The sequence below is a fragment of the Typopeltis vanoorti genome, chromosome 19 (genome assembly GCF_054136105.1).
Source record: "Typopeltis vanoorti isolate ZY-2024b chromosome 19, IOZ_Tvanoo_1.0, whole genome shotgun sequence".
Taxonomy (NCBI): Eukaryota; Metazoa; Arthropoda; class Arachnida; order Uropygi; family Thelyphonidae; genus Typopeltis; species Typopeltis vanoorti.
This window is the reverse complement of record NC_143567.1, coordinates 77,637,944-77,665,114: the sequence shown is the minus strand read 5'-3', so window position 1 is coordinate 77,665,114 and position 27,171 is coordinate 77,637,944. Positions and strand designations below refer to the sequence as shown.

The 27,171-nt window shown below is 35.8% G+C and overlaps 1 protein-coding gene across 1 annotated transcript in view; it reads right to left on the bottom strand.

The window, feature by feature from the left end:
* Positions 1-10,343: 10,343 nt before the first annotated feature.
* The window catches only part of LOC150096269 (myosin light chain 1-like), a 34,396-nt gene continuing 17,568 nt past the window's right edge, over positions 10,344-27,171 (bottom strand). Inside the window, exons 3-6 of the mRNA XM_090409655.1 lie at positions 16,335-16,475; positions 13,041-13,208; positions 11,115-11,201; positions 10,344-10,699 (exon numbers count right to left, since the gene is read on the bottom strand). Of these exons, the coding sequence (XP_090265781.1) occupies positions 10,647-10,699; positions 11,115-11,201; positions 13,041-13,208; positions 16,335-16,475 (449 nt within the window). The 3' untranslated portion in view covers positions 10,344-10,646. The remainder of the gene's footprint in view (positions 10,700-11,114; positions 11,202-13,040; positions 13,209-16,334; positions 16,476-27,171) is intronic.

Here is a 27,171-nt window from a genome sequence, read left to right as displayed (position 1 = left end):
CTTTCACTTTTACTTTATAAATAGTTATCGCATTTGATAGCAATCACCTGAACTATTCTATTACATACTCGAAAAGCAGGTATGCCAATCAGCCGAATGCAGGTCAGTGTATAACATTTCTGGAGTCAGCAATAGAGTAATACCTCGAGGTCAATGACTTACCCCCTGCAAGCCCTTCTCGTCCTTGACAATGCTCCTGCCCACCCACCAAACCTTGAGGACGACATCCTCGAGGAGTTCAGCTTTATAAAGGTTCTCTACTTTCCACCCAACACCACCACTGTGTGTGTATGTATATATATATGTATATATATATATATATATATATACATACACGAGTGTTTTGAGATACAATCCGTCACTAGGTCGATTTTTTGCCTTGAGTTACGAGGCCAGAATTTGATATACGAGCCTGCTTTGGTGACGTCACAACCACCACTCTGCTCAGATTCCCGAGTCTTGCGCGTCGTTCAGTTCACATGTTTACCTCACCGTAGAAGCATTTCTGTCGTGTTGAGTTTTAATTTTTTTTTCATATAACCATGAGTCCAAAGAAGGTGAGTGTAAAGAACAGTGGTGAGAAAAGGAAAAAGGTGATATCCATGGAATTAAAGCGTTAGATAATGGACAAACATGAGCAAGGCGTAAGTGTAATAGACTTGGCAACGCAGTACGATCGCACTACTTCTACGATATGTACTATTCTGAAGCAGAAGGACTCGATAAAGGCTATAACTCCAGCTAATGGGGTTAAAATTATTTCAAAGCTACGCAACTCTGTCCATGAAAAGATGGAGAACTTGCTGATTTTTTGGTTGACAGGGAAGCAGCTCGCAGGAGACACTGTGACAGAGACTATAATTTGCGAGAAGGCACGAGCCATTTACGCAGATTTGCTGCAGCAGACCCCAGATACTTCAGCACAGGAGGCTTCACAAGAGCAGTTCAAAGCCAGTCGTGGGTGGTTCGAAAATTTCCGAAAAAGGACCGGCATTCACTCCGTTGTCAGGCATGGTGAGGCCTCGAGCTCTGATTCTAAAGCAGTTGAGGAATTTGTAAAAACCTTTGCTGAATTGATCGAAGCCAAAGGATACATCCCCCCAACAAGTTTTCAGCTGTGACGAGACAGGGCTCTTCTGGAAGAAGATGCCAAGCAAAACTTACATAATGGCAGAAGAAAAGAAGATGCCAGGTCACAAGCCCATGAAGGATAGGTTGACCCTCGCACTGTGTGCAAATGCGAGTGGCGACTGCAAGATCAAGCCGCTGCTCGTATACCACTCAGAAAACCCCAGAACCTTCAAGACACATAAGGTTTTAAAAGAAAAACTGCAGGTTATGTGGAGGGCAAACCCAAAGGCGTGGGTCACCGGGCAGTTTTTGTGCAGTGGGTCAACTTGGTCTTTGGTCCTGCCGTTAAGGAATACCTTGAGGTCAATGACTTACCCCCTGCAAGCCCTTCTCGTTCTTGACAATGCTCCTGCCCACCCACCAAACCTTGAGGACGACATCCTCGAGGAGTTCAGCTTTATAAAGGTTCTCTACTTTCCACCCAACACCACCTCTTATCCTACAGCCCATGGACCAACAGGTGATCTCCAATTTCAAGAAACTTTTTACCAAACACATGTTCCGACGCTGCTTTGAGGTTACGGAGAGCACAAACCACACCCTTCGAGAGTTCTGGAAGGACCACTACGACATTGTCATATGCCTCAAAATTATTGATATGGCCTGGCAGGGTGTTACAAATAGGACCTTGACCTCTGCATGGAAAACGCTGTGTCCTGAGGCTGTGGCTGAAAGGAACTTTGAAGGATTTAGACCTGAACAGGAAGTGCTGGAGGAGAATGTGTCCCTCGGAAAGTCCATGGGCATGGAGGTGGATGAGGGAGACATCGAAGACCTTGTCGCCGCACATTCCGAGAAACTGACGACGGAGTAGTTGACGGAACTACATACGCAGCAACATACGGAGGTTCTGCAGGAGATTGGTACAACCGCAGAGGCAGAGGAGGTTATCTCTTCAAGTGAGATAAAGAAAGTGTTAGCAATGTGGGAAACACTTTCGGACTTTATTGAAAAGAAACACCCTGAAAAAGTTGCAACTGGTCGTGCAGCGGCGCTATTTAATGACACTTGCCTAACTCATTTCAGAAACATTCTAAAGAGGAGGAAGAAACAAAGCTCCTTGGAGAGGTTTCTATTGAAACGCCCTGCGGATGAAAGTGACGAAACGTGGCAAAAAAGAAAAAAAAAACTAGTGAAGAAGAAAATTAAGTTTATATATATTTAATATATATAAACTTAATTTTCCATATATATAAACTTAATTTTATATTAAGTTTATATATATATATATAAACTGCGCTGATTTAAAAAGGTTGGGGACGTTTGTTTAGTGTCAAAAACTCGATCTTCGGCAAACTAATACGAACTTTTTTTTAATTAGTGAATTTGATACGTAATGCTTCTATTTCTCTATCATCACATCATAAGCGTTACAAATATAAATCGTTATACCAACATAGATTTTTAACATTATGAGATTTAATTTTATTTAATAAAAAATATATTATTTTAGAGAATAGAGGCTTGTATGCAATTATGGTTTATTTTGGTGGTAAGAAACTGTTGAAATTTTGATATAACAAATCTGCCACTGTGGCGCTACAGTCGCTCACGATAGCAACAGGCTGAACGTAAACCAAACGATTTAGTACTGTGTATTGGCGACTAAAAAGCTTTCAAATATTGATGTCAAACGAAACTTCCGAGTAAGATAAACACTGGTATTTTGAAAACGGTCAGTAAAAACTGTAAGTTCTTTAATAGATTCATAATTATTAGCATGCATTATGTAAAAATAACTTGCATTTTTATTGTTGTCAAACATAGCATCTTTGCTATGTTTGAAACATTAGATAACTTTATGTCAAAAATGAAGGGAGAATACAGTAATCATGTCCTGAAGAAAAAGTTCTTTGCTCTTATAGTGCTAATGTATAAGAAAATTTAAAACAACAACAACAAAAAAAAATACAAATATAGAGTCTCCTGCTGCTATGACAACTTCTATATTATTTATTAGTTCACTGAATCTGTGAACTAATAAATAATCTGGGAACTTACTGTGACTACCGCGAGTCATTAAGCTCATTCCAAGTTATGGAAAGTCTGTGCGATTATTTTTTTACCTTCGAGTGTTCTAATTTTTGACGACGTCGTGAATTTGTGACATTTATTATGCATACAATATTAATTATGATATTAAAATTAAATTATGTAACTTGAAAGTCCATGCAAACGGAAAAACGGAATTTTTTTAAATTTTCGTTACGATGCTATTTTCTTGTTGAACTGCAGTTTAGAAACAAATTCATTCTCCTCTCTTTATTTTTCTCTTCCCACCTTCCTTCCTAACGAGCCTGCTGTAAAACATCAATAATTTATTGTGATAGGAAAAAATACAATCCTGTAATGTAGCTTTTACTTTTCTTTTTAGACATATATCGAAACTATTAATAGGGTTTTTTACTATATGTCTTTAATTTAGTTTGGCGTGTATACTTACTACACTATGTTACAAAATGATACGGACACCTGAATGCTTCGCATACCTCACCTGACTGAGTTTTGGTTGTTTAAGGTCAAGCATTTTCTCTAGTGTATATGGTAAAGAACACATTTCCCAAAGGGCTAAGGGACTAAGATCAGAATCCTGTTCGAATCTCGCCATGGGTATGAATGGTTGTGATTGTCTTACTCATTTTGCGTGGAAAGGGCATCTGCGACCTTTCTCCTAGCAGAGACTTCACTCACGAAACCCTATGAGGTAAGTGAGTGTCTATACGTGTTCAAAAAGAGACTTCGAAAGAAAGAAAGAAAATACACTACCATTTTGACGAATGGTGAACTTTCTACTACAAAAGCAGGACTTTGCCATATTTGCCAACAACCTTTTATGAAAACCGAGATCATGGAGTTCAGTATGTAACGTTCTAGTACAATATATTGAGCTGCTGACATTCCTGATCTCCTGGTTGTGAGTATCTAATGTTGCACGAGTGGGCAATCCTTCTTAGCACTTTTTTGTTGCTTTCTCTCAGATTATGTGATTTGTCAGACTGTTTCTAATTTCTTCATTCTTTTAATGAAGCCGAATGTGATCTCAGATGCTTTACTGCTGCAGTAGCTCGAAATGACTGATGAATAATATGAAAACCTATCGTAGCACTTCACCGAAAATCAGTTAAATATAAACCATAATTCATTTCTAGTATTGTGCATTCCTTTGCCTTCAATACTTGCAGCTTCGCGTTGTGTGTCACAGTATTGAATCAATCAGGCTACGCCGATCATATATACCCGGCATGGGCAACCTTTCCTAGTTCGGGGGCCAAATTATCATAGTCTCCAAGTCAAGGGCCGGACCAAATTATTAAATAAAATAAATTAATATTAAATGAATTAAAATAAGCTGCTACTTCATATTCATTTATTTATAATATAATGCTTTGGTATAAAGCTCTACATAAATTTTATAATATAATGAACGACATAACAATTTAATGTGAAGATTGGCCTTGTACTTCAACTACGAGACTATCAATATTGACGTTAATATTACTTAAGGATAATCACATAGAATTTTCGAGGTTTTCGTCGTCCGTTATTCTTGTCCGAATTTTTGATTTATTGTATTTCATCCTCGGAAAAAAACTGCTCACACACATATGTGCTGCCGAAAAGACAAATGATTTTTCTTGAAAAGGTGCGTAAATTTGTATATTTTTCTTCCACCAAATAAAATTTATAAAAATCCGTCAAAGCAATGTTGTTAAATTGTGATTTTAGCACTAAATACGCCTGAAGCTCAATAAGTTCCATCTGTAAGTTTTCTGGCACATTATTTACATCAGCATCCATCAGACGAGCAAATATAGCGAATGTGGAGTCTTTGTTTTTGAAGTCGGCAAACCTTGTATCAAACCTTGTATTTGTGCCTTCAGTTCATCTCCATAACAATTATAAGAGATATTTTTATGAGTTGCTAGAGTAGGAAAATGATAACAATTTTTAGCTCTTATCTGACTTTCCAACAATCTTAGTTTATTACAAAAAGCTTTGACATGTCCATGCACTTCATTAACCAGTTATCCTTGTTTTTGCAATTTAAGATTCAGTTCGTTTAGGTATCTGGTGACATCTACAAGGAATGATAAATCACACACCCACTCATGATCTTTTACTTGGTTAATTGTGTTTCCTTTTATGTCCATAAAATCTGCAATGTCTTGTCTCAGATCATAAAATCGTTTTAACATTTTACCTTTACTCAACCACCTAACTTCACAATAATAAGACACACCTTCATAATCCGAAAATAGGTCTGCCAAATACTCCTTAAATTTGCGGTGATTAAGTGCACGTGACTTAATAAAGTTAATACTGGCTACTACAACTTCCATAACATTTGTGAATTTAATCGATTTTGCACACAGATCACAGATTTTGTTGGTGGATAATGCAGTGAAAATGTGTTAAATTTTTCGGATGGATCTGTAGTTCTATTGCTCTTTCATTAACTATTCCAATAAATCCCTTCTGTGCACCAACCATTGCAGGGGCTCCATCAGTGCATATGCCAGATAACGAACTCCATTTAAACACAAATCTCTCGAAGACTGTGTTGACTGTTTCAAATATATCTTCACCAGTAGTTGTTCCTTTTAACGGCCGAAGCGCCAATAATTCTTCTGTGATTAAAATCCGCATCAACTCCTCGAATAAATATTGCTTGTTGTGCTGTATCGGAGGCATCGGTGCTGTCATCCAAAGCAATTGAAAATGCGTCCAGTCTAGCAGTCTTCTCTTTTAAACTTTTTTTGATATCATCAGCCATAATTTCTATCCGTCGGACAACAGGATGTCTCGACAAACGAATATTCTCGAAGTCTTTTTTCTTTTCAGGACATATTATACTTGCAACATCCAGCAGACATTCTTTGATAAATTCTCCTTCGCCAAATGACTTAGAATGCTTAGCGATTTTTTCGCTTACCACAAAGCTGGCTTTGACAATGCTGTGGTGCTGCGTTCTTTACTTGTTGAACATTTGCTGTTGGGTATCCAAGTTCTTCAACTTCTGTATTTCATCTTTTCATCCAAACAATTTTTGGGTGATCCGCATGTCTCAAAGTAAAGTGTCTCTTCAAGTTGTATTCTTTGTTGACGGATACGGATTTGTTGCACAGCAAACATACAGGCAAACCTTTATTCGGAATAAAATAATAATCCTCCGTCCAGTTGTCTTGAAATTGACGATTCTCTGCATCTAGTTTCTTTTTTTTTTTGCAATAACCCCTGACATTGTCCCAAATTTATAAGCGATATTCAGAACTGTCAAACAAAACTGTCTTCTACACTGCAGGCACTGAACAGAACACAACATCAACGCAGCGAACAGAACATAATATCAATGCAGGCATTGAACAAAGCACAACACCAACGCAAGTACCGAACTGACACGTTGTAACACGTTCACACATACCGCTAGTCAAAGTGAGAAAGAGACCTTGGTTGGAGAAAACAGTGTGTTTTGCGCAAGTCATATGACGTCAGCTTAATGTGAGTTAGTGGAACACATCATGTTTTCTCCCACCATGAATCAGACAAACTTCGCTGAACTGGATTAGGGCCGGATCAAAAGAAGTAGAGAACCGGATCCGGCCCGCGGACCGGGAGCTGCCCATACCATACATAAATACCTTAATCCTGGAGTAATCTTTGCATGTATCTCCTTAAAATAGTTAAAACTTCCAAAGACCGTATATTTTGCAAAATGTTTAAATCGTGTTACATTTAGTGTTACTCGCTTAAGGAACGAAGATTACAAAGCAGTTTTAATTATTTAAAATAAAAATATCGTCCCATTGTAGATTAGATACATTCTTTCTTGGAAGTTTTGAATTATCAGTGATGGTATCTCTCATGATTTGTTCTTTTATGAAAACCGAAAGGGGGAGGGGGGAGAGAGAAAATGGACGCAGGTGCACGTTTTTTGAAGGAATTCGCAAGCTTTGAAAACGAGGAATCCACATATCGAAATTCCATTGGAGACATAATGCTACCTATCAACGAGGAATCCACATATCGAAATTCCATTGGAGACATAATGCTACCTATCACTAGAAATAAAATTCTGGTTTCAATTGATTTTTAAGGCATTCTGTTAGATTCAGTGAACAAACATATCGTATTCGTTTACTGGTTAAGAATATCTTCGGTTTATTTTAGAACGAAAAAAGAAGAATCTAATGAAGATTGAAATATAAGATTTACTTAAAAGTAAGGCTCATATTTCAGTCAAATCAAATAATGGGAAGCACATTTTATGTATTTGTATTTTTGCAGCAAGTGCGAAATGAATTACCAGACTTAAAAGGTTAAACGTATATTACCAGATGAGAAGCGCCATCTATGATAGAAATTGCTGCCTGAAACAATTACAGTACTTTGGGATAAAAATGGAGAACATTTAGCAGGCGCCATACACGGTTAGTAAGATTTGTGCTGACATGTTATTCTGCAAAATCGTTCACAAAGACCGAAAATAACCGAAGAAGAAGTAAAAAAATTACTAAGACTTTAGTGCATTATTGTTCATGAGATCACAAAGCCATAACTTAACAGCCAGATGACAACATTGATGGGATCCGCTGCAAAAATCTGTTATAAAGACAGCGAAATGGTCTCAGTATGCTTAGTAGATAGAAATCTCGCTGTACCCAATTTAAAACAGAATGGTAGGACAATCCATTACACTTAGTTTCTAGAAAGAATAAAACATTATGGTCCAAAAGGTTATGGGCAATAAAAGTTTGATATCTGAAGAATGAATAGCTCGCGTACGGCAGTTTGCTGTGTGCAATGACAGAATTCATAGATGGTGTTGAAGAAACTATTATGACTAAAGAACACATTTTGTTAACACTTTGTGAATGGTGACTTTTTGGCGAGCACACATGCAGTTGCAGCGTCTGTGACACTAAATAAACAAATGTCAGGTTTAGGGTGTCAGTAAAACAAGACAATATTTCAAGTACGTTCGAAGTATATTGGATATTACACTATGACAGTGTAATATCCAATAAATTTAAAATATATCACGATTTAGTGCTGTTAAGCTATAAATTAGAAAACAGATCAGACATCACATAGGTAGTACTACTTCTACTGTAATAAAATGATGGACGAATCCTAAGATGTGGAACATATTGCAAAAATATCGCAACTGAGGGTCAAGTAATAATTGTGATTAGACTGTCTCCATAGTGCATTGGAAGGGACATACACCATTAATTTGGAAAAGACCTCAATTCGATTTTCGCCGTGACGACGAGAATCTTTATATGAGGTCTTTTCTAAACGAATGGGCGAAAAACCCTCGAAAACTCGGTTTTCGTCCTGCAAAACAGGAAAATCGGCCTGATTCTGATTCCATATCTGATTTTTTGCACAGTGTTACAGTGAACAACATGGTGTTGGATGATGCATCGTGGGGTGTAGAGTAGCCTCCTGCGATGAGTCTTTGTACTCCATTGACACGACATAAAATAATAATAATAATAATAATATACTTAGGTAAAAAAAATGAAAATGAGACCAAATACCAAAGCAACAACGAAAAATATTAGGAATATTTTTGATGTATATAGCTTAAGAAAATACATATTAAACAGATAAACTTTTCAGCTGATTTTTGATTTACGATTTCCGTAGAAAAAGCCTTCGCTAATGATATAGTCACTGCTTGTCAGGAATCGCAAATAATACTAGAGACCTTCGTTAGTGTTCTGCTACTGCAGACTCTAGACAGTCTCTGAAATCAGTTATCTACAACAGATGGCAATTTCCAATAAAACAACTTGTTATAGTTAAATATAAAAATCGGTCAAAACTGTCTTTAGAAATAATTACTAGGAGAAAAAAAAAGACACTGAAGGAAAATATTTTTGATAAAAATCAAACTTCATATCGTTACGAAACGCTAATAGAAACCGCCACAGGCAGAACGACCAACTTTTATTATTCTATTAATCAGATTTTTTTTTTTTTTTTTTTTTTTTTTACAGAAAAACTACTTAGTTCTCATTAATCAATGATCGAATCTTTATTATTCTTCTTCTTTTGGTTTCTTAAGCCTCGTTTGGAATTTTATAATAATAAAAAGCACTAACGACAATGGCCAATGAACATTATTCGCCTAAATCGATATTACTGACTGGGTAGAGATATATTGAAGAAGAAATTTGATTGCACGTTCTTGCTAGTATTTACAACCTAGTACACACTGCGTTGGGATTTAATTTTTAGTTGTAATTTCAAATAACTCTAACGTGCTTCATCCACCAGCTTCTCGACACATCAGCTATTATTAAAGTCCGTCGGTGGAAGAGAGAAAAAAGAACAAGTCAACAACAAGCTCTTCAAGTATAAAACACAACAGTGTTGTTATTAAAGAATCATTTTAATTATTTAATTATCATAAATATACTAGCTTACCCTCTAATGAAAGACTGTAATTAGAGTTCATAAGTATATTCTTTCTGTATATGTTTTACTTGTTTACAAGGTTCCTGTATTATTTTTCCCTAGGATTAATAATCTCAATCTTTGGTTTCATCATTTTGAAACTCTGCCCTCTTTGCTTCTAGATTAAAACAGTATATTTATTCATTATTCTAATAACGATTCCAGTGAGGACTTCAGATCACATTATCCGCATAACATTGGGCTAGCTAATGTGGGTAGCTATATCACTATGTGGCTAACCATTATTTTTATATTCCAGTACTTGACATCAGGAGGGAAGATTTTTTTTGAAGACTGGCTACTGTTGTCCTTGCTTTAAGATAAAAAAAAATCATATAATTATTATTTATTCAGTAGATTGGAAGCGGAAATATTCTTTTAGGGTCCAATATCCAACACAAAGGAAAATATCCGCGGGAGAAAGAAAGGGAGTTCATGATAAATGGGGGAACAGGCAATGTGACATTCTGATGAATAGGGTCATAAAAATAGAGGGTATGATAATATTCATTCAGTATCGGGAGAAATGTTGGAGGAAATAATAATCTTCATTCAGTATCGGGGAGAGTGTCGGGATAGTACTTTTCATCCAGGGGAGATAGTTGCAAGGTATAGCTCATTCTTTAAAATGGAGGGAACGTGGAAAAGGTGATTTGGTGTATGTGTATTGATTAGCTAATGTTCGTGACAACAACAGCTAAACATTTCTTTATCGTAATGTTTTTATATCAAACACAATCAACCACTACTTCACTGATTTCTTTATTTACTCATTCCGGAGATGACTTCGCATTTCATACGAAGTCATCCACACACACACACATCCACACACTGCACAATTCTCTCTTCTTGTATGTTCATGAAATGGTGTTCACGGCATGCTCGTAACCACATGTACACCCCGGGTGGAGAGAAGAAGGAGAGGTTCGACTCTTTGTACAGGGGTAAACGAGGGCAGGCACGTGGAAGGCATCTACCTCTTGGAAGGTCAGGATTTGGATGCACAGTAAGGAGTGGAACACTTGCTGGGATAGGAAGATAGCAGGAAATTACTTCTTTTCCTCTGGATTAACTGGACCCGCCATGATGGCTTTGACGAAAGCTGCAAGGAAAAAAAAGTACAGTCAAGCAATCGTAAAGGTATCGTAAATATAGAGTTCTTCTCTCAAAATAACTAATACAACCCAGCTGAAATACATCGGAATATGAGCGTTACTTCTGACTCATTTGTTCCCTCTTTCAGGATGAAATATTAGTTGAATCGCCTAGAACTCAAATATAAACTTACTAAGATTATCGCCTTCCCGTATGAAGTCTTCTCTTTTTCTTCTCGTCACCCCCCCCCCCCCACGCACGCGCGCGCGCGCGCGCACACACACACACACACACACACACACACACACACACACACACACACACACACACACACACACACACACAGAGAGAGAGAGAGAGAGAGAGAAACTAAAGAAATAATTTAATAATGCAAACAGCAACTAAAGAAAACAAACACTTACGTTCATATTTAATGTATCCATCCTCATCTTCTTGTGGGTTGAGAGCTGCCCAAATATCGTCAACTTGCAAATCTGTTAGTTTTTCACCTGAAGCATAAATGAATAAAAGTTGTTGATTAAGCTAGTCTCATTAATAGAGTTTACTGAAAAGAATGTTGATTAGAGAACATTACAAAACAAATTAAAATTGAAGAATTTTCTTAATATATATCCTTTCTATCAGAAATTACTCTGATTAAACTACTGTAGATAAAATAGTTTGAGAATAAGCATATAAAAGGTTTTTTCTGACTCTCATTAAAATCTCGTAATACTTCACGATATTAGCTTTATTTCCTTTGTTAATGCCCTTGCAGTTCAAATTTACATTTTTTATAATGTTCAGAAATTTTATTTTATTTATTTTTTTATTTAAAGATATTTCTGTTTCAAAGCGGCTTTCTTCTTTTGAGCCTCAGATGTTATTGCATATCTTTTCCGTAACGGCCCCCTACGAATATTTAATCATATTTTCACCTTCTTCTTCTTCTTGGACTTTTGTGACCAAGAAGAAAGTGGCATTCTTTATTCGTTTCTTTTGTATTGTTATTTGTTTTTAGTTAACTTTTAATACACATGAGCTTTTACATTCAATCATTTTATATCCAGCCAGTGGTCTCAAAAAACTTAATTTTGTTGCCTTTATTCATCTCATGTCGTTGCTTTACAGCCAAATTTAGCAGTTGGCCTTGGAGATAATCCTATAATATTTATAGAGATACTTAAATATAAAGAGCTAATAAGCTTCATTAATTATAGAATACCAGAATTTAAATAATATTTATAGAGATTTTTTTCCTGATGCATCTGCAAAAATGCTGGTTTCGTTTAGGCTTAAAAAATTGTTCTCTTTATTTTATTTCTTGCGAAAAATAAAAAGCATTACCTATGCATTTAAATTTCTTTCATTGCTTAAGTATTCAAACTTTTTCTATGAATTTGAAATCCAGGATTAGTTTACAGAGACAAGATCGCTTTCTCTACAAGCCACACGATTTCTGCTTTATGAGATCAGCAATTCATTATTTTTAAATAAATGTATGCATATATTATTAATCGTACCTGGTACTCATTTTACACGTCTTTTTTATCATTTCGTGGCATTTTCAATCCACCTCAGGAGATTATATATGCTATATATGCTAGCAGTTTCTATTTAGCAGCAAGTCGTGGAAGGGTCGAAAGATTGTAAGCTTAACATGATTTAATTCCCTTAAAACGTTGTAATTGCTTTGTACAATAAAAGTACTATCTTATGTCTTTTCTTGCATACATTCAATTCAGGAAATTCAACCTCATACTTGTTAAGAAATTAAAAGTTATTGCTAATGTCACTTTAAGATAAATTGTAACATCTACTGTCAGCCAGCTTGGAAGATCCTTCTAAGTTAAAAAAAAAAAAAAAAGCAAAGTGGGAAATGAAATCCATTAAGAATCATATATATTTCTTTGTGATCATCTTTTTATGATAAAAAAAATCACTGTTATTCATTCCATTAAATTTCTATTGATCATTTCAGTTTGAAATTTATACGATCTGCTCAGAAAGAATCCCCTATTGCTTAATGGATGCAAATTAATGCTAATGATTTTCGTCAATCTGCCATATGCGAAACTGGTTTTTGCGTGTCATAATCAATCATATTCTCCTTACAGAGCCCTCAGCAAAAAAAGTAAAAAAAAAAAAAAACACATAAAAATACTAGTGCATTAATAGGTCGACTTTAATAACTAATTTGTCAAGTAAAATTGTCATCTTTCGCTTATGCAATCAGGTATTTCTCTACTTAAATCCCTGATTCAGGTGAAAGGAAGAAACCTGAGTGCAGTTAAGTAGATAGTTCATAAATGGAAATAATTAGTGCATTGGATTGACAAGACACTTACCTAGAGAAAGCAAAACGTGGGCCATTTCTGCAGCTAGCATGGTACCGTTCTCATTCTTATCATATACTTTCAGACCCTCTTGAAAGTCCTCAAAGGCGCCTACTTCCTTGTCTTTCTTTACCTGGCTGAAGATTGGGAGGAATTCGTCGAATTCTAGCATCTTCTCACCTGTGAATTGAAGCAGCATTTTAGAAAGAAGCTTAGTGAACAACAATTGATCGCATGCAATTTGGACAGAGATAATTTATATATATATTTATATAAATCATCTCTGTACAAATTATATATATATATATATATATATATATATATAATTTGTACATAATATTATATATTATATATACTATATTATATATACATTTTATATATATATATATATATATATATATATATATATATATATATATATACATACACCAAGAAGTGTCAAATGTAAGCTCAATTAGGATCGGAGTAAGTTCTTAAGAATATCACATATTTCGTTACTAATACAAAAAAAAAAAAAAAAAAAAAACGTAGGATTTCCTGTAAGTTGAAATGACACTGAGAGAGAGAGAGAGCTGGAGTCAAAAGTGAGTATCTCTCCTATGATGAAAGTTGCCCAGTCTAAAATTCTGAAAGTTTTCCAGCGGATTTACTTATTGTTGAAATTACTGCGTTTAACATGCCAAAAGATATTTGGTATTTATCTCATTTCTCTGTAGGTTGTCTTGTAATTATGGCCGAAGCAACTAACAACAAGAGGCTAGTGTTACGTGTGTCAACTGCCTTCTGGCCGGTTCTTTGCCTCTTTTGAAGGATAGAGAATGATATAAAAAATTCTGGGATGAGAAACCCTGCTATGCGTTCAATTGAAAATCCCTTTATAAATATTCTTCGCATCCTAGACGAGATTTGAATCCAGGGCTTTCTTACTCAAGGGCTTCGTCAATACCCATTGAACTAAGGAGGCTCCCTCTGTAGGAACCAAGAGTAAGTAAATTAGAATTTTCGATAATATACGAAATAAATTAGAAAAGTTATACTGATCGCAACATCTTACCGGAAAAGCGAATATAAATGCCACAAAGAATGTGATGAATTGATATTCGTTATTCCTTCTATATAATAAAATAGTTTTGTTTGTCGACTAAGGCCATTGTGACATCAAATGCTTCTATGAAATATGCAAATTAATGGCATCATTCAGAATAAATAATCAAATTCTATGGGTTTTTCACAAAGACCTGTCCCTCTTTTCCCTAGAGGATATATTAATTTATTAGTGCGCTAGCCTTCACTGAAGCTCTGTTATTTATATAAATAAATGAACTAATGTTTCGAACATATTGTAATAATACTAATAATACTGTGAGTTGCGTGCGAACAATAATAAGGTAGCATTAATACAGTACATTAAACGGAATGTAATCTTCTTCTTCTGCAGCTTCTCCCACTTAAGTGGGGTCACTGTTTGTAATGAGTCTCCTCCACGCCTTCCTGTCTTGGGCTGTCACCACATCCAAGTTCTCCATCTTCAAGTCCTCTTCTACCAGCTCCCTCCATCTCTTCTTTGGCCGCCCACGCTTCCGCCTTCCTTGCACATCCATCTGCATGACCCTTCTTCCCACATATTCGTCCTCCCTCCTCATCACATGACCAAACCATCTCAACCTTGCCTCCTGTATTTTTGCTCCTAAGTTCGTAACTTTCACTGTTCCCCTGACATAGTCATTTCTCAGACGATCCTTTCTGGTCACACCGCACATCCACCTAGGCATTCTCATCTCTGCTACTTCCATCCTGCTGATGTTATTTTTCCTCAGGGCTACAGTTTCTATAGCATATGTCATAGCTGGCCTCACTACTGTCCTATAAATTTTGCCTTTCAGATTGATCGGCACCCTCTTATCGCATAACACTCCAGCCATCTCCCTTCAGTTCCTCCAACCCGCTTGTATCCTGCATCCCACTTCCTTCTCAGCTCCTCCATCTTCTTCCACTGTTGAACCTAAGTATCTAAAGTCTCTCGCCTTCCTGATGACATTTCCTTCCGGCTCCAGATCTGTCCCCTGGCCGCCGCCGACTGCGCAACACATATACTCTGTCTTACTTCTGCTCAATCTCATACCTCTCTCTTCCAGTACTTTTCTCCATATTTCCAGTTTAGTTCCCGCTTCTTCTCTTGAATCTACACACAGCAAGATGTCATCTGCATACAACATTGTCCATGGTGCATCTTCTCTCACCTCCTCTGTTACCACCTCCATCATAATATTAAACAGAAACGGACTTAATGCTGACCCTTGATGTAAGCCAACTGTTACTTGAAAACTTTCTGTCTGTCCCAAACAGGTCCGAACACTTGTCTTCACATTTCTGTACATTTCCCGCACCAACCTGACATATTTCTCCGGCACCTTCTTCTCCCTCAGACACCTCCAGACTCCTTGCCTTGGCACTCTATCGTATGCTTTCTCCAGATCAATAAATACCAGATGTAGCTCCCTTTGTTTCTCTCGATATTTTTCTATCATCTGCCGTAACCCAAAGATAGCATCTGTTGTTGATCTACTAGGCATGAATCCAAATTGTTCCTTTGCAATCTCCACCTCCTTCCTCAATCTACCATCAAGAACCCTTTCTAGGATCTTCATTGTGTGGGACATCAACTTTATTCCTCTGTAATTTTTACAGTCTTGTGCATCCCCTTTACCCTTGTAGATGGGGACAAGAGTACTCTCCCTCCATTCCTCGGGTATATTCTCCTGTTGGCAACCTTTCATGAACAGGTTCCACAGAAGGTCAATTCCCTCTTCCCCCAGTGCCTTCCATGCCTCCACTGGAATTCTGTCGGGGCCCACCGATTTTCCATTCCTCATCCTCTTCATGGCCTCCGTCACTTCCACTCTACTGATGTTCTGTACCATCCCCTCAGAAGGCTGCCCATCTCCTCTGAGAGTCCTTGCATTTTCCTCATTCAAAAGTCCCTCAAAGTATATTTTCCATCTGTTTCTTATGTCCACATCCCTCCATAATACTCTTCCTTCAGCATCTTTGATCTGCCTCACATGTAAGATGTCCTTGATTAAACGGAATGTAATCATCATGGCCAAATATCGTTTGTTGTATGTGATACATGACCCGTTGATGTTTATTCATCTCCTACACTGAAGCCTTTCGGTCATCAAACTATTCGACTAGAACTTCTGTATTTCACAATTTTATTTAAAAGTTCAAGGCATTAAGAAAAGAGTGTCTCTGGCTATGTTGCCCGACTGAAATCATGCCGATAATACTCATAAACTGACTTACCTAGCTTCTTGGTACCTCCGCTCTTCTCCACAAGGGCATCTGTAATTGGCATGTCCAAGGAACGGAGCAGAGTGCCTAGGTAAAAGGCATCGATCTTTCCACCACCAGTGGTGTCAAATACCTCGAAGTTTGCCCTGCATTCTGGAAATGTTACATTTAATTAGAATGGAAAAACTCTATTATTAACCTGATATATACATGTAAAAAAAAGATTTTAGCAAAATTTGTTTTCAAAATGTAAATAAAATTCCCAATCTAAAACTGATATATATATATATATATGCCCGCACCATTTAATTAAATATTTTCAAAATCTACGTATTCTATAATTAAATTTTTATAAAGAGATGTATTTCAGAATTCACTCTTAGAAATGGTACTAATTATATCAGCGGGATAGTGGTGTAACTTGTACATGTTACACCTCATCACCTGTTCAGGGTAACAACGTTTGAACCAACAACAAGATAAATGTTGAAATTAAACAAAAATATAACATATATTTCAAAGAACTAGGTGGCAAGAATTTTGCCACAACTTAAATCCAAACACTTCAGATACCAAACTTTGGAAACTGACTGCTAATTTACAAAGAGACCTACCAAAGGCAAGTGAGACTAACACGCTAAAAGATCCAGATGGAAATATCAAAATTGGAGATAGGGAGATCTCAAATACCTTGGCCTTTCATTTTCAAAAATAAGCAAACTAGAGATGAATACTAGGAAAGACCATCAAATATCAAAACAATTTCGACAGCAGAAAAATGCTGCAAACTCCCCAAATTATCAAAACAAACTATTCTGGGATCCATTTACAATCTCTGAATTAGGAGGTGCGTTGGAGAAACTATATATAAATAAATCATGTGGACCAGATAACATACAAGGAATTATGATCAAACATCTTCCTTCCCTAGCCCTAGATTGGCTACTTCGCCTATACAACAATAGCCTAAAACAAGGAAAAGTTCCGAAAGACTGGAAGACAGCCACAATCATACCAATCGTAAAGTCTAACAAACCACAAGCCCAACCAGGAAGTTATAGACCAATTTCACTGACTTCAATTCCAGGCAAATTAATGGAAAAAATGATACTCCAACGTTTGAATTACTACCTAAACAAAAATAGTATGCTACCACATTTTCAGGCTGCGTTTAGAAGAAATCACCCAACAACTGATCATCTTTTCTACTTAATCCAGTCAATTCAAAATAACTTCCAGACCATACCTACCAAATCCACCATTGCAGCTTTTATAGATTTTGGCAATGCCTTTGACAAGGTGTGGAGGCAGAAACTCTTTTCCAAACTTTGTCATATTGGAATAGAAGGGAAAGTTCTTAACTGGATCTATGACTTTCTAAGAAATAGAACAATTCCAATTAGAATGAATAATACATTTTCCAAGAAAGTGAAAATAAGACAGGGACTCCCTCAAGGTAGCATTTTGAGCCCACTCCTTTTTTTCATCTACTTAAATGACTTAGATAAAAATATTAATAAAGAAACAAAGATAGCTAGGTTTGCTGATAATATGGTCCTATTCTCAACTCACAACAACCTAGAAACAGCAGAAGGTCACTTAAACAAAGCCATTCAAAGTTTAGCTACATACTGTGAAAACCAAAAAAAAAAATCAAAATTAACCCTACTAAATGAGAAATCTGTATTTTTACTATTAATAACCACCTCAGAAAGTGGAGACCAAAGATTAAGCTAAACAGTCAACTAATTTCATTTAATGAAAACCATAAATACCTTGGAGTTACTCTGGATCCATCGCTAAGCTTCAATAAACATATCAACAATGTTGCAGTCAGAGCAAAAAGAAGACTAAATATCATGAAAAATCTCAGGTAAAGAGTGGAAAGCCGATGCTAAAACCTTAAAAGTCACATATACCTCCATTATCCGTCCCATAATGGAATATGCTTCGCCAATCTGGATGCAAACATCACAAACCAGTTTAGAGAAGCTTATAAAAATTCAGAAAAATGCAGCTAAAATCATATGTGAACTAAGGAAGGAATACAACTTCTGGAAAAATAGCAGAATTCGAATCCAACCATGTTCCTTTAAAAATTAGGTGGCAAGAAAATATTACCAAATTTGTAGAAAAAAGAGCCAACCTTGCACATCATAGAACAAGTGAACTTTTTTAAAAACTGGAAACCAACAAACAGAATAAAGAAAAAATCAACAATGCATGAAATCATAGAAAATAAAATTCCCAAATACCCAGCATTTCCTCCAAATCAAGACAGGAAAAATATAGTTATCAACTCTGAAATAGGGAAACATGCGGAAAAAAAAAAGCCTAGAAAACCCTGAAATCTTGAGATCATTAGCCCTTTCAAAAAGAATGGAATATGGACCTGACTCAATAAAGATCAAACGAAAATCCAAATGGCAATTCTGGGCGTGGCGTATTGATCTATGGCTCTCATAATATAGAACTAAAAACAACTAACAGTATTGGATGCAACTCATACCATGCAGAATTAATAGGCATTAACACAGCACAGCAATATTTGGACAAACAAATCCCGAAGGAGTTTATATTTTTCACAGATTCCTTAGCAGCCCTTCAAGCTATTAAGAACTGCTACACTAGCCATCAAGAAATACTTAGAGACATAGCAAAAAACATAAACAAACTACATAAGGATTCAGAAATAATCTTCCAATGGATCCCATCTCACTTGGGATTAAAGGGAAATGAAACTGCAGATGAGGTAGCAAAAATGGCCGCAACATCAAGTGATACCACAGATTTCGATCTTTTTAAAACCACCCAGAAAGAAAACATAAAAAGAACAGTTCTTCAGGACATGACTCACCACTGGTACTCAGCAGAAAATCCAGGATCTACCATCAACTCCAAGTTTAATCGCAGTGCCACTGCCATGATCTCTCGCCTCAAGACCGGCCACACAAGACCAATCAAGTTTAGCAATGGCATAAAAGTCTTTCCCACCTGCAAAATCTGTAACATCGAGGAAGCATCACCAATGCATTTGCTAAACTGTATGAATATTTCCAAATGTGAACTCTAACAACCCAGCAAAGGTACTCAATAAATTACATGAACTTGACCTCCATGATCTGGTGTAATAATACCATGGGATAATGAAAAAAAAAAAAAACGATTGAACCACATCGAAGATCTGAATCAAAGGTTTCAAACTAATATAAATTACTATTCAAATAGAATCAGAATACACGCCACGTAAAAACTCTCTGTGGCTATTCAAAATACGCTGTTTTACCTAAGTAGCTGCACTATAAAAGTCATATTCATAAAGAAAAGGTGTAATTCTAAAGCATGTTGCTTCATTCATATATTAAAATTATTGAACTGTTTTAAAGAATTTCGTATTACCTTTTTTATATTCTGTTTGAAAGATGTATTTCTATTTCATTTATTAAATGTTGTTTTATTTATAACAACTATACCAAAATCGATAGCAGCGCATCTTAATTTTTAGAATATTTTGCCCTAAATATACATATAAAGATTCTTAATTTAGTTGCGGATATTTCAATTTTTCCTTTATTCACTCGTTTAGAAGTTTTGTACCAGTAGCCAATGTATTGAAAGTATGAGATCTCATCTCATTTACCTCAATTGACTATTTAGACTTAGTGCTGGTTGTAATTCATTGTAAATCTTTATGGAATAAAAACGGCACAAATAAATAATTAAAACACGTTTAATCTATTGATTAAACGTGTTTAATTATTTAATTATTAATATGAACGCTACTTGCGTCGTCTTGTAGTCGCGCAGCACATAATTCGTACATTTGATGAGGAACAACAAGAGTTTGCCGACAATTAACTTCAAAGGATTTATCGAATGCGCTTACTCATTTCGAACAAAGAATAAACATCCTACTTCAAAACGATCCTAATGAAGAACGCAGCGCCAAAGTTTCTCGCGGCATTAACACAGTTATTAACTGCTACAAAGAATTGCAAAAAGAAAAGAAAAGGGACGCAACACAACAAACGTTGGACAAATTTTTAAAACCGGGTCCTCAGACAACAACAGATGGTGACATTAACGAAGTGATGTCGTGCAATTCGTCATCAGACTGATTCGAAACTTAAAAAAAAAAAAACCGTTCATTTGTTATTTGTGTTTTATTTTGTTTTATTTTATTAGTACGTATTATAGAATTATATTTTTGTTTTTATTAATAACTAATGTAAACGATATTTTAAATGAAGAAAAAAAAAAGCATTTTCAACCAGAAACCCAATGATCTATTTTTTTTATAAAATTGGAACGGATCTTACTGAATTTATACGGCTTTATATGGAAATAAATGATTCTTTATACAGGATTTCGCTTTGCGGCCGACTTTTCATGAACGTCTCGGCCGTATAACGAGGTATGGGTGTATTTAGTTTCAGTCACTGAGACATCGTCATGGAAACGAATATTAAAATTGTAATAACACACACAAAATTGCACAAAACAATAAGTGTAAAAGATTAGACTGAAAGCATAAAGTCCTATAAGGGGCTCCCTCTATGGATGCTGTTAGCTAGCCTTAGCTGTTGGACGGGAAATCTAAGAATTAAAGTTTCCCAAATCTTGGGAAGTTTAATACAATCATATTTATAAAGATTGGGTTGATTTTTCAAATCTGCTGCTTATTCTAAAAAAAAAAAAAGTCTTCAAATTTGTATTTGTTGTGGTGAAGTACAGTAGTTTTTCCCACTTGATTCTGTGCAAGGTATCAAATGTACACAATCAAAAGCGGATGTTTGCATAATGCAAACATCCGCCTAGAACAGGGGTCGTCGGCAACATGCGGCTACGGAGCCACATGCGGCTCTTTGAATGAATAATTGCGGCTCTTTTCGTTATTAAACGATCTATCTAAACATAGAAGTAAAAAGAAATGTTTTGTAGGTCAAATGATCCCTAACCATATGTCGATACTCAAAAAACGTCAGTTTACATTGGGCGCGATCAGCCAGGCAGAGCGCTACTTTGTAGCGAAAATTAATCACTACAAATTAAATTAATTTGTAGTGATTAATTTTATTAGTCATTACCATAGCGCTAATTTATTAGCGCTACCGTAGCGAATGGCGATCGCTACTTTAGCGCTACGAATCGAGCAGTTGGCTCGGACACATTTATGACGTCACGCTAGGCTAGCACATGTAGCGCTTGCCTGTGCCCATTGTCTTCGCATATAGTGCAGGTGTGGTGTGTAAATTTGCTCACTTTATTAAAATAAGTAAAGGTTTTGTAGTGGACGTTGCCGTGCTTTTATTTACTGGTGGTTGTGTTAGGTAACGTGAATATTGTAACATTCAATTAAATATTAACAAAATAAAAATATTTTTATAGTATTTAAAATGTCAGCAAAGAAGAGAAAGATAGAACAAGAAAATCGGGAGTTAAAAGTGAATGGACCGAAATTTGTAGCAAATACAGCAGGATTTCCAATTTGTTTAATATGCCATGAAAAGCTTTCAAATAATAAAAAATCAAATATACAAAGACATTTTTTAAATAAACACGATACATTTGACAAAGCATATCCACGGGGAGATGAAAGAAAAAAAAAGGCAGTAGATGAGTTGCAACGTAAAGTAAATCTAATTAAATGTTCATTTTCCAAATGGATAAAAGCATCAAGAAATACAACTATTGCTAGTTTTGTGGCCGTTCAAGAAGTTGTTAAACGAGGAAAACCTTTTACGGACGGCGAATATGTGAAAGAATGTTTCATTAAAATGTCCGAATATCTTTCCTGCGATTTTAAAAACAAAGCGGAAATAATTAAAAAAAAATAAAAGACATGCCGTTATCTGCTAAGATTGTAAGGGACAGAACTATACGAATGGCAGAAGATATAACAAATCAGCAGGTTACAGATCTAAATTCAACACCAGGATTCTCCATTGCCTGTGACGAATCATGTGATGTGGATGACATTGCACAGATTGTACTTATTTGTAGATACATAAACTCTCAAGGACCTCAGGAAGAATTACTCGATATACTGCCACTTACAGGACAAACTCGTGGAGAAGACATTGAATCTGCTGTTACCACTTGCTTGAAAAATAAGGATATTAATATTAACAAAATAATATCTATTTCAACCGATGGGGCGCAGAGCATGAAAGGTACAAAAAAAGGTTTTGTTTCTTTATTTAAAAAACAAATTTTGCGTGACGTGTTTTCCTTTCACTGCATAATCCATCAAGAGATACTTTGTGCACAAACTTTTCCCAACGAGATAATAGTAGTGATGGATTTGGTTTTAGAAATTGTTAACAAAATAATAGCAATACCGCTACATCATCGGAAATGTTGTGAACTTCTTAAAGAAATCAATTGCGAATATTCCGATCTTCTTTTGCATAACAGAATAAGATATTTTTCCAGAGGTGCGGTGTTGATGCAATTTGCCACCTGCCTTGAAGAAGTTAGGTTGTTTCTAAGACAAAAAGACCTTGAATATGTACAGTTAGAAGATACTCATTGGTTACAAAAATTCTACTTTATGGTGGATATGACTTCCCATTTAAACGCAAATAAGAAACTACAGGGAAAGGGAAATACAGCAGTTTTGCTTTTAGAAGAAGTGATTTCGTTTGAACAAAAATTATACTTGTTTGCGACAGACTAAGAGAAAGGCACATTATTACATTTTCCTACGTTGAAGAAATATCAACAAGAACAAGCTGATAATTCCATAAATTTAACCTTTTTCAAAGAAATTGTGGTAAATATGCGATCTGAATTTAATGGGAGATTTTAGGAGTTTAGAAAAAGCAAGGCAACTATGTCATTTTTATTGCGATCACGTGAAATTAATCCTGCCGAATTAAATTTTTCACCTTTTGCTGGAATTGATGAGGCTGCATTTCAACTTGAGTTAGAGGACCTGAAAACCCAGGATTTGTGGAATTCAAAATTTAGAAATCTTGAAGCTGACCTGGAGGAGTTGAAAAGACCAAAATCTACCCTTGCAATACAACACAAATGGTCTGAAATAGATCTTACAATCTGATCTTGCTTTTTATTTGACACGTGAATTGTTTACCGGACACTTACATTCGGTTAAAAACATAAGCATTTGGACTTCTATCGATTTTCGGATCGACATATTTGTGTGAGCAAATATTTTCCAATATGAATTTTATTAAAAGTAAGTTGAGAAACCCACTAAACAACGTGAGTCTTTCGTCATGTTTGAAAATGAAAATTTCGGCGTATTCGTCGCATATTGAGAAACTATCCGAAGAAGTTCAACAGCAAAAGATATTTTAAATTAAAAAAATTAAAGAAATAGGTATGTTATTGGATTTTATACATATGCTTTTGTAAGGAGAAGGAAATCTTTGTTTATTATTTAATATTTTAAAATATCATATAATTTCATGTGACATGTCACCCCTGTGTTTTACAAGTATGATAACGTGTTACTGTAAAAAAAAAAAAAAAAAAAAAAAAAAAACGTGCGGCTCCCAAATTTTTTTTTTTTAACAGATATAATTTTAAAAATGGCTCTTCGCTCCAAAAAGGTTGCCGACCCCTGGCCTAGAAGAACATAAAGAATACATCTGCTGCATAAGTATGGTCAGTTAGGTCTAGGTTCTTCTAGGCGGATGTTTGCAGATCTCCCAATTTGACCATAATATGATACGTTGCAAGAACAAGGAACCCTATAAACACCTGTAACAGAGGAATCTTGGGAAAGCGGATGAAGGCAGACAGCTTCAGATGATGTTTGAATGCAGTGAAGAGGTTGCATTTTTTTAGCGTTCTGGTTGTTTTTTCCGAGATGTCCCAGATATAAGGACAATGATAGCGTCAGTATGTTAAGAGGGTAGTGGGGAGATGGGAAGAACAACTAATTTGTTGATCTTTATTTTTGGAATTGAAAAGAAGGTCTGACGAATAAAGAAGAGTTCAGTAGTAAATTCAGCCTGGGTAGAACATATATTGGGGGTTCTGCTAACGGGGGCTTTGATAACACGATATTATTGAGAGGGAAGAGAAATGATGGGAAAGTTTGTGCATGTATCTACTTGTGTGTGGGGGGGGGTTGTAAACAGCGAAAGAAAGGATGCCATTGGGAAGACGCCTGATATTAAAGTATCTAGAATAGGTAGACTATTATTATTTTCATTTTCTATAGTGAACAGAATTCTGGAGTGTTGTCTATTGAGATGAAGGAGGAAGAAGTCTAATATGTCTGAGCCAAACGGCCAAATAGAGGACAAATAATCAATGTTCCTTAGCCAAATAGAAGATTTGAGAATAGCAGTATCAGGAGCATGTTTTTCAAAATGATCGATATAATAACTGGCTAAAGGGGGAGAGAAAGCCCAAGTCGCTGCCCTCAATTATTTATGAATGGTATTTTGCCAAGGAAGTAGCCAGAATGAATGGTAAAATTAAAAAGATCAATGATATCAGCGGGAAAAACATTTTATAGTAAATTCAAAGTGTCAGAAAGAGAGATATCGTAAAAAGAGAGATGACCATCAAAGATTATATCGTGATATCGTTGATACTATGATATAGTTATTATCTAAAACTAAATTTTGGTTAAAGATTTTTTAACATAAAATGAAGAAAGAGGGTTATTGGGTTTATAAATTTTTGGTAACCCGTATATCTGGGGGGGGGGTGAGTAATTAAACGGTTTCAGTTGTTTTTAACTATTTCAGAAAGCCAATAAGTGGCATTTTTAAGAGGCCTTTTTAATGTTTTCTTTTGAGAATTCATAATACAGTAGTTTATAAATAGTGCGGTCTTTGAGCAACACATTCATTTTCCGATTATATTCACTAACATTGATGAAGACAGTACAGTTACCTTTATTGGCTCTGGTGATTACTTGAGCTACCATCTTTGCGTAATTTACGGAGAGAGAGAGAGAGGAGGGCTGTTAGAGAGATTTCTTCTAGGTGGCGAAACTTGAGAGAGGATATTAGCTACGTCAGACTTGATATTTGATATTGCTTGCGATAGTAGGAGGCAAGTTTGCCAATACCAGTCTATATGCAGTATAATGTCAAAAGTTGGAACTTGACGTGACGCTACTGCCAAGTTGTGGCCAAGGCTAAGGACACTAACGGCTGTATCGCCGAGCCTTTAAAATTAAAGTTTAGGACAACTTGAAACGGCTGATTCTGCGGCTAAGAAAAAGATCTACGCGGATTGTTATATTTCTTTACATGTTTCTCCCTTATTTTTTAATAGTCGACTATTTAGAATTACGTGCGGGTTAGAATTCATTATAAGGTTTAATGAAAGAAAAGCAGCACAAATAAATAATCAAACACAAGTTTAATCAATCCTATATTTCCTATATAATCAACCTCCCACACCCTGTCCATTTGTCTCTGGCTTGGACATCGTCAACGTCTTCTCCCTTGAGGTGTGAAATTTCATTTTTGTAAAGAACTAAAAATCTCACTAAACAGTGTCTAGTTAGATAGAAGACGTCAGTACACTTTGTAGCCTTTTCCCTCTGGTTTTCGTTAGGATTGGACGGCTAAAGCATTTAAGGCTGTGAGGCTAGTTTATCATGTGTGCTAATTGCGTGTGTTCTTCGGGCCAGTAAGCCTCAGAAAACCTATCACTCCGTATGAGACTGGCTAACTCAGTTGAAAATTCCTTATTTAATGTTGTGTCACGAAATTTTATCTTTAATGCAGAACTGGACTGTCGGCCCTCAGGGTATGCATATGGGTGCTGTTTTCCAAGATATATCACGACAATGTGCTACAGTTAATACCATTTACAGGATTCTTTGTCATAATTTAACCATAATAATATGGTATGGAAAACCGCATTTGTAGAATTTCAGAAAATGTTTTATAATGTAATTGATTATTATTATTAGAAATAATAAAAATTATATTCTATTTATAACCTTTTGAATCGTCGATTACAATTAGGATATAATTTATATTATTATTTTTCAATAAAAATAAAATAAATTACATTATCAACTGTGAAACTAATAAACAGAACGTTATGTTTTTGTATAACCCAACATTTCTCTTCGTATTTAACGTTTTGTTAGATACAATGAGAAGTTCATTTGGATATTTTTATAAGTATTCTTCGGAAATATGTTTTAGCCGTCTGTCACAACAGATTAAGAATGAAGGTTTAGAAATTTCAATTTGATTTTTTTTTTTTTTCACCTATGCATTTATATCCTGACAATAGGTGGCGTTAATTTTTAAAATTTGTGGTTCTTGTTATAGCGAAGAATATGTAGCTGGAAGGCTATTTCAGACCCCCATGATACAGAGGCTGCAAGAGATGTTCCAGCTGTAATTTCTGAGGTCATATGCACCTGCAGTTAAGAAGTGTTATGCAAGCGTGTCGTGCCTCAGGTGAGTGGAGTGTCACTAATGTATTTGCATTACGTTGCAGAAGCTCTTTTCTCCCACCTACACCTATCAGCGCACAAGTGAAGCATCACGAACTCGATTTGCTCTGCGAACTTGCTTAACTCCTAATGAGGTTTAGCGAGACTTCCAAAGGTTTAACGAAAGAATAACTATTAAAAGCCGATAGTGCAGAATTTTCCGGAGTTTCAACTGATAATTTAAACATCCCTTTTCTAGTTGTAAAGATCTGAAGAGAATTAAGCTCCTGTAACTTTAGTAAGCCAATATACTAGCCGATCTATCCAATATATCGAGAAGTATCGCTGGAATTTCATTGAACAGATGATCGATTTTTCCAATAGTGGAAGTAAACCCTTTCAGTGACTTCAAATATGGATGCAACAACTCTCTCTCTACATCTGGTATTGATGTTATCGAGA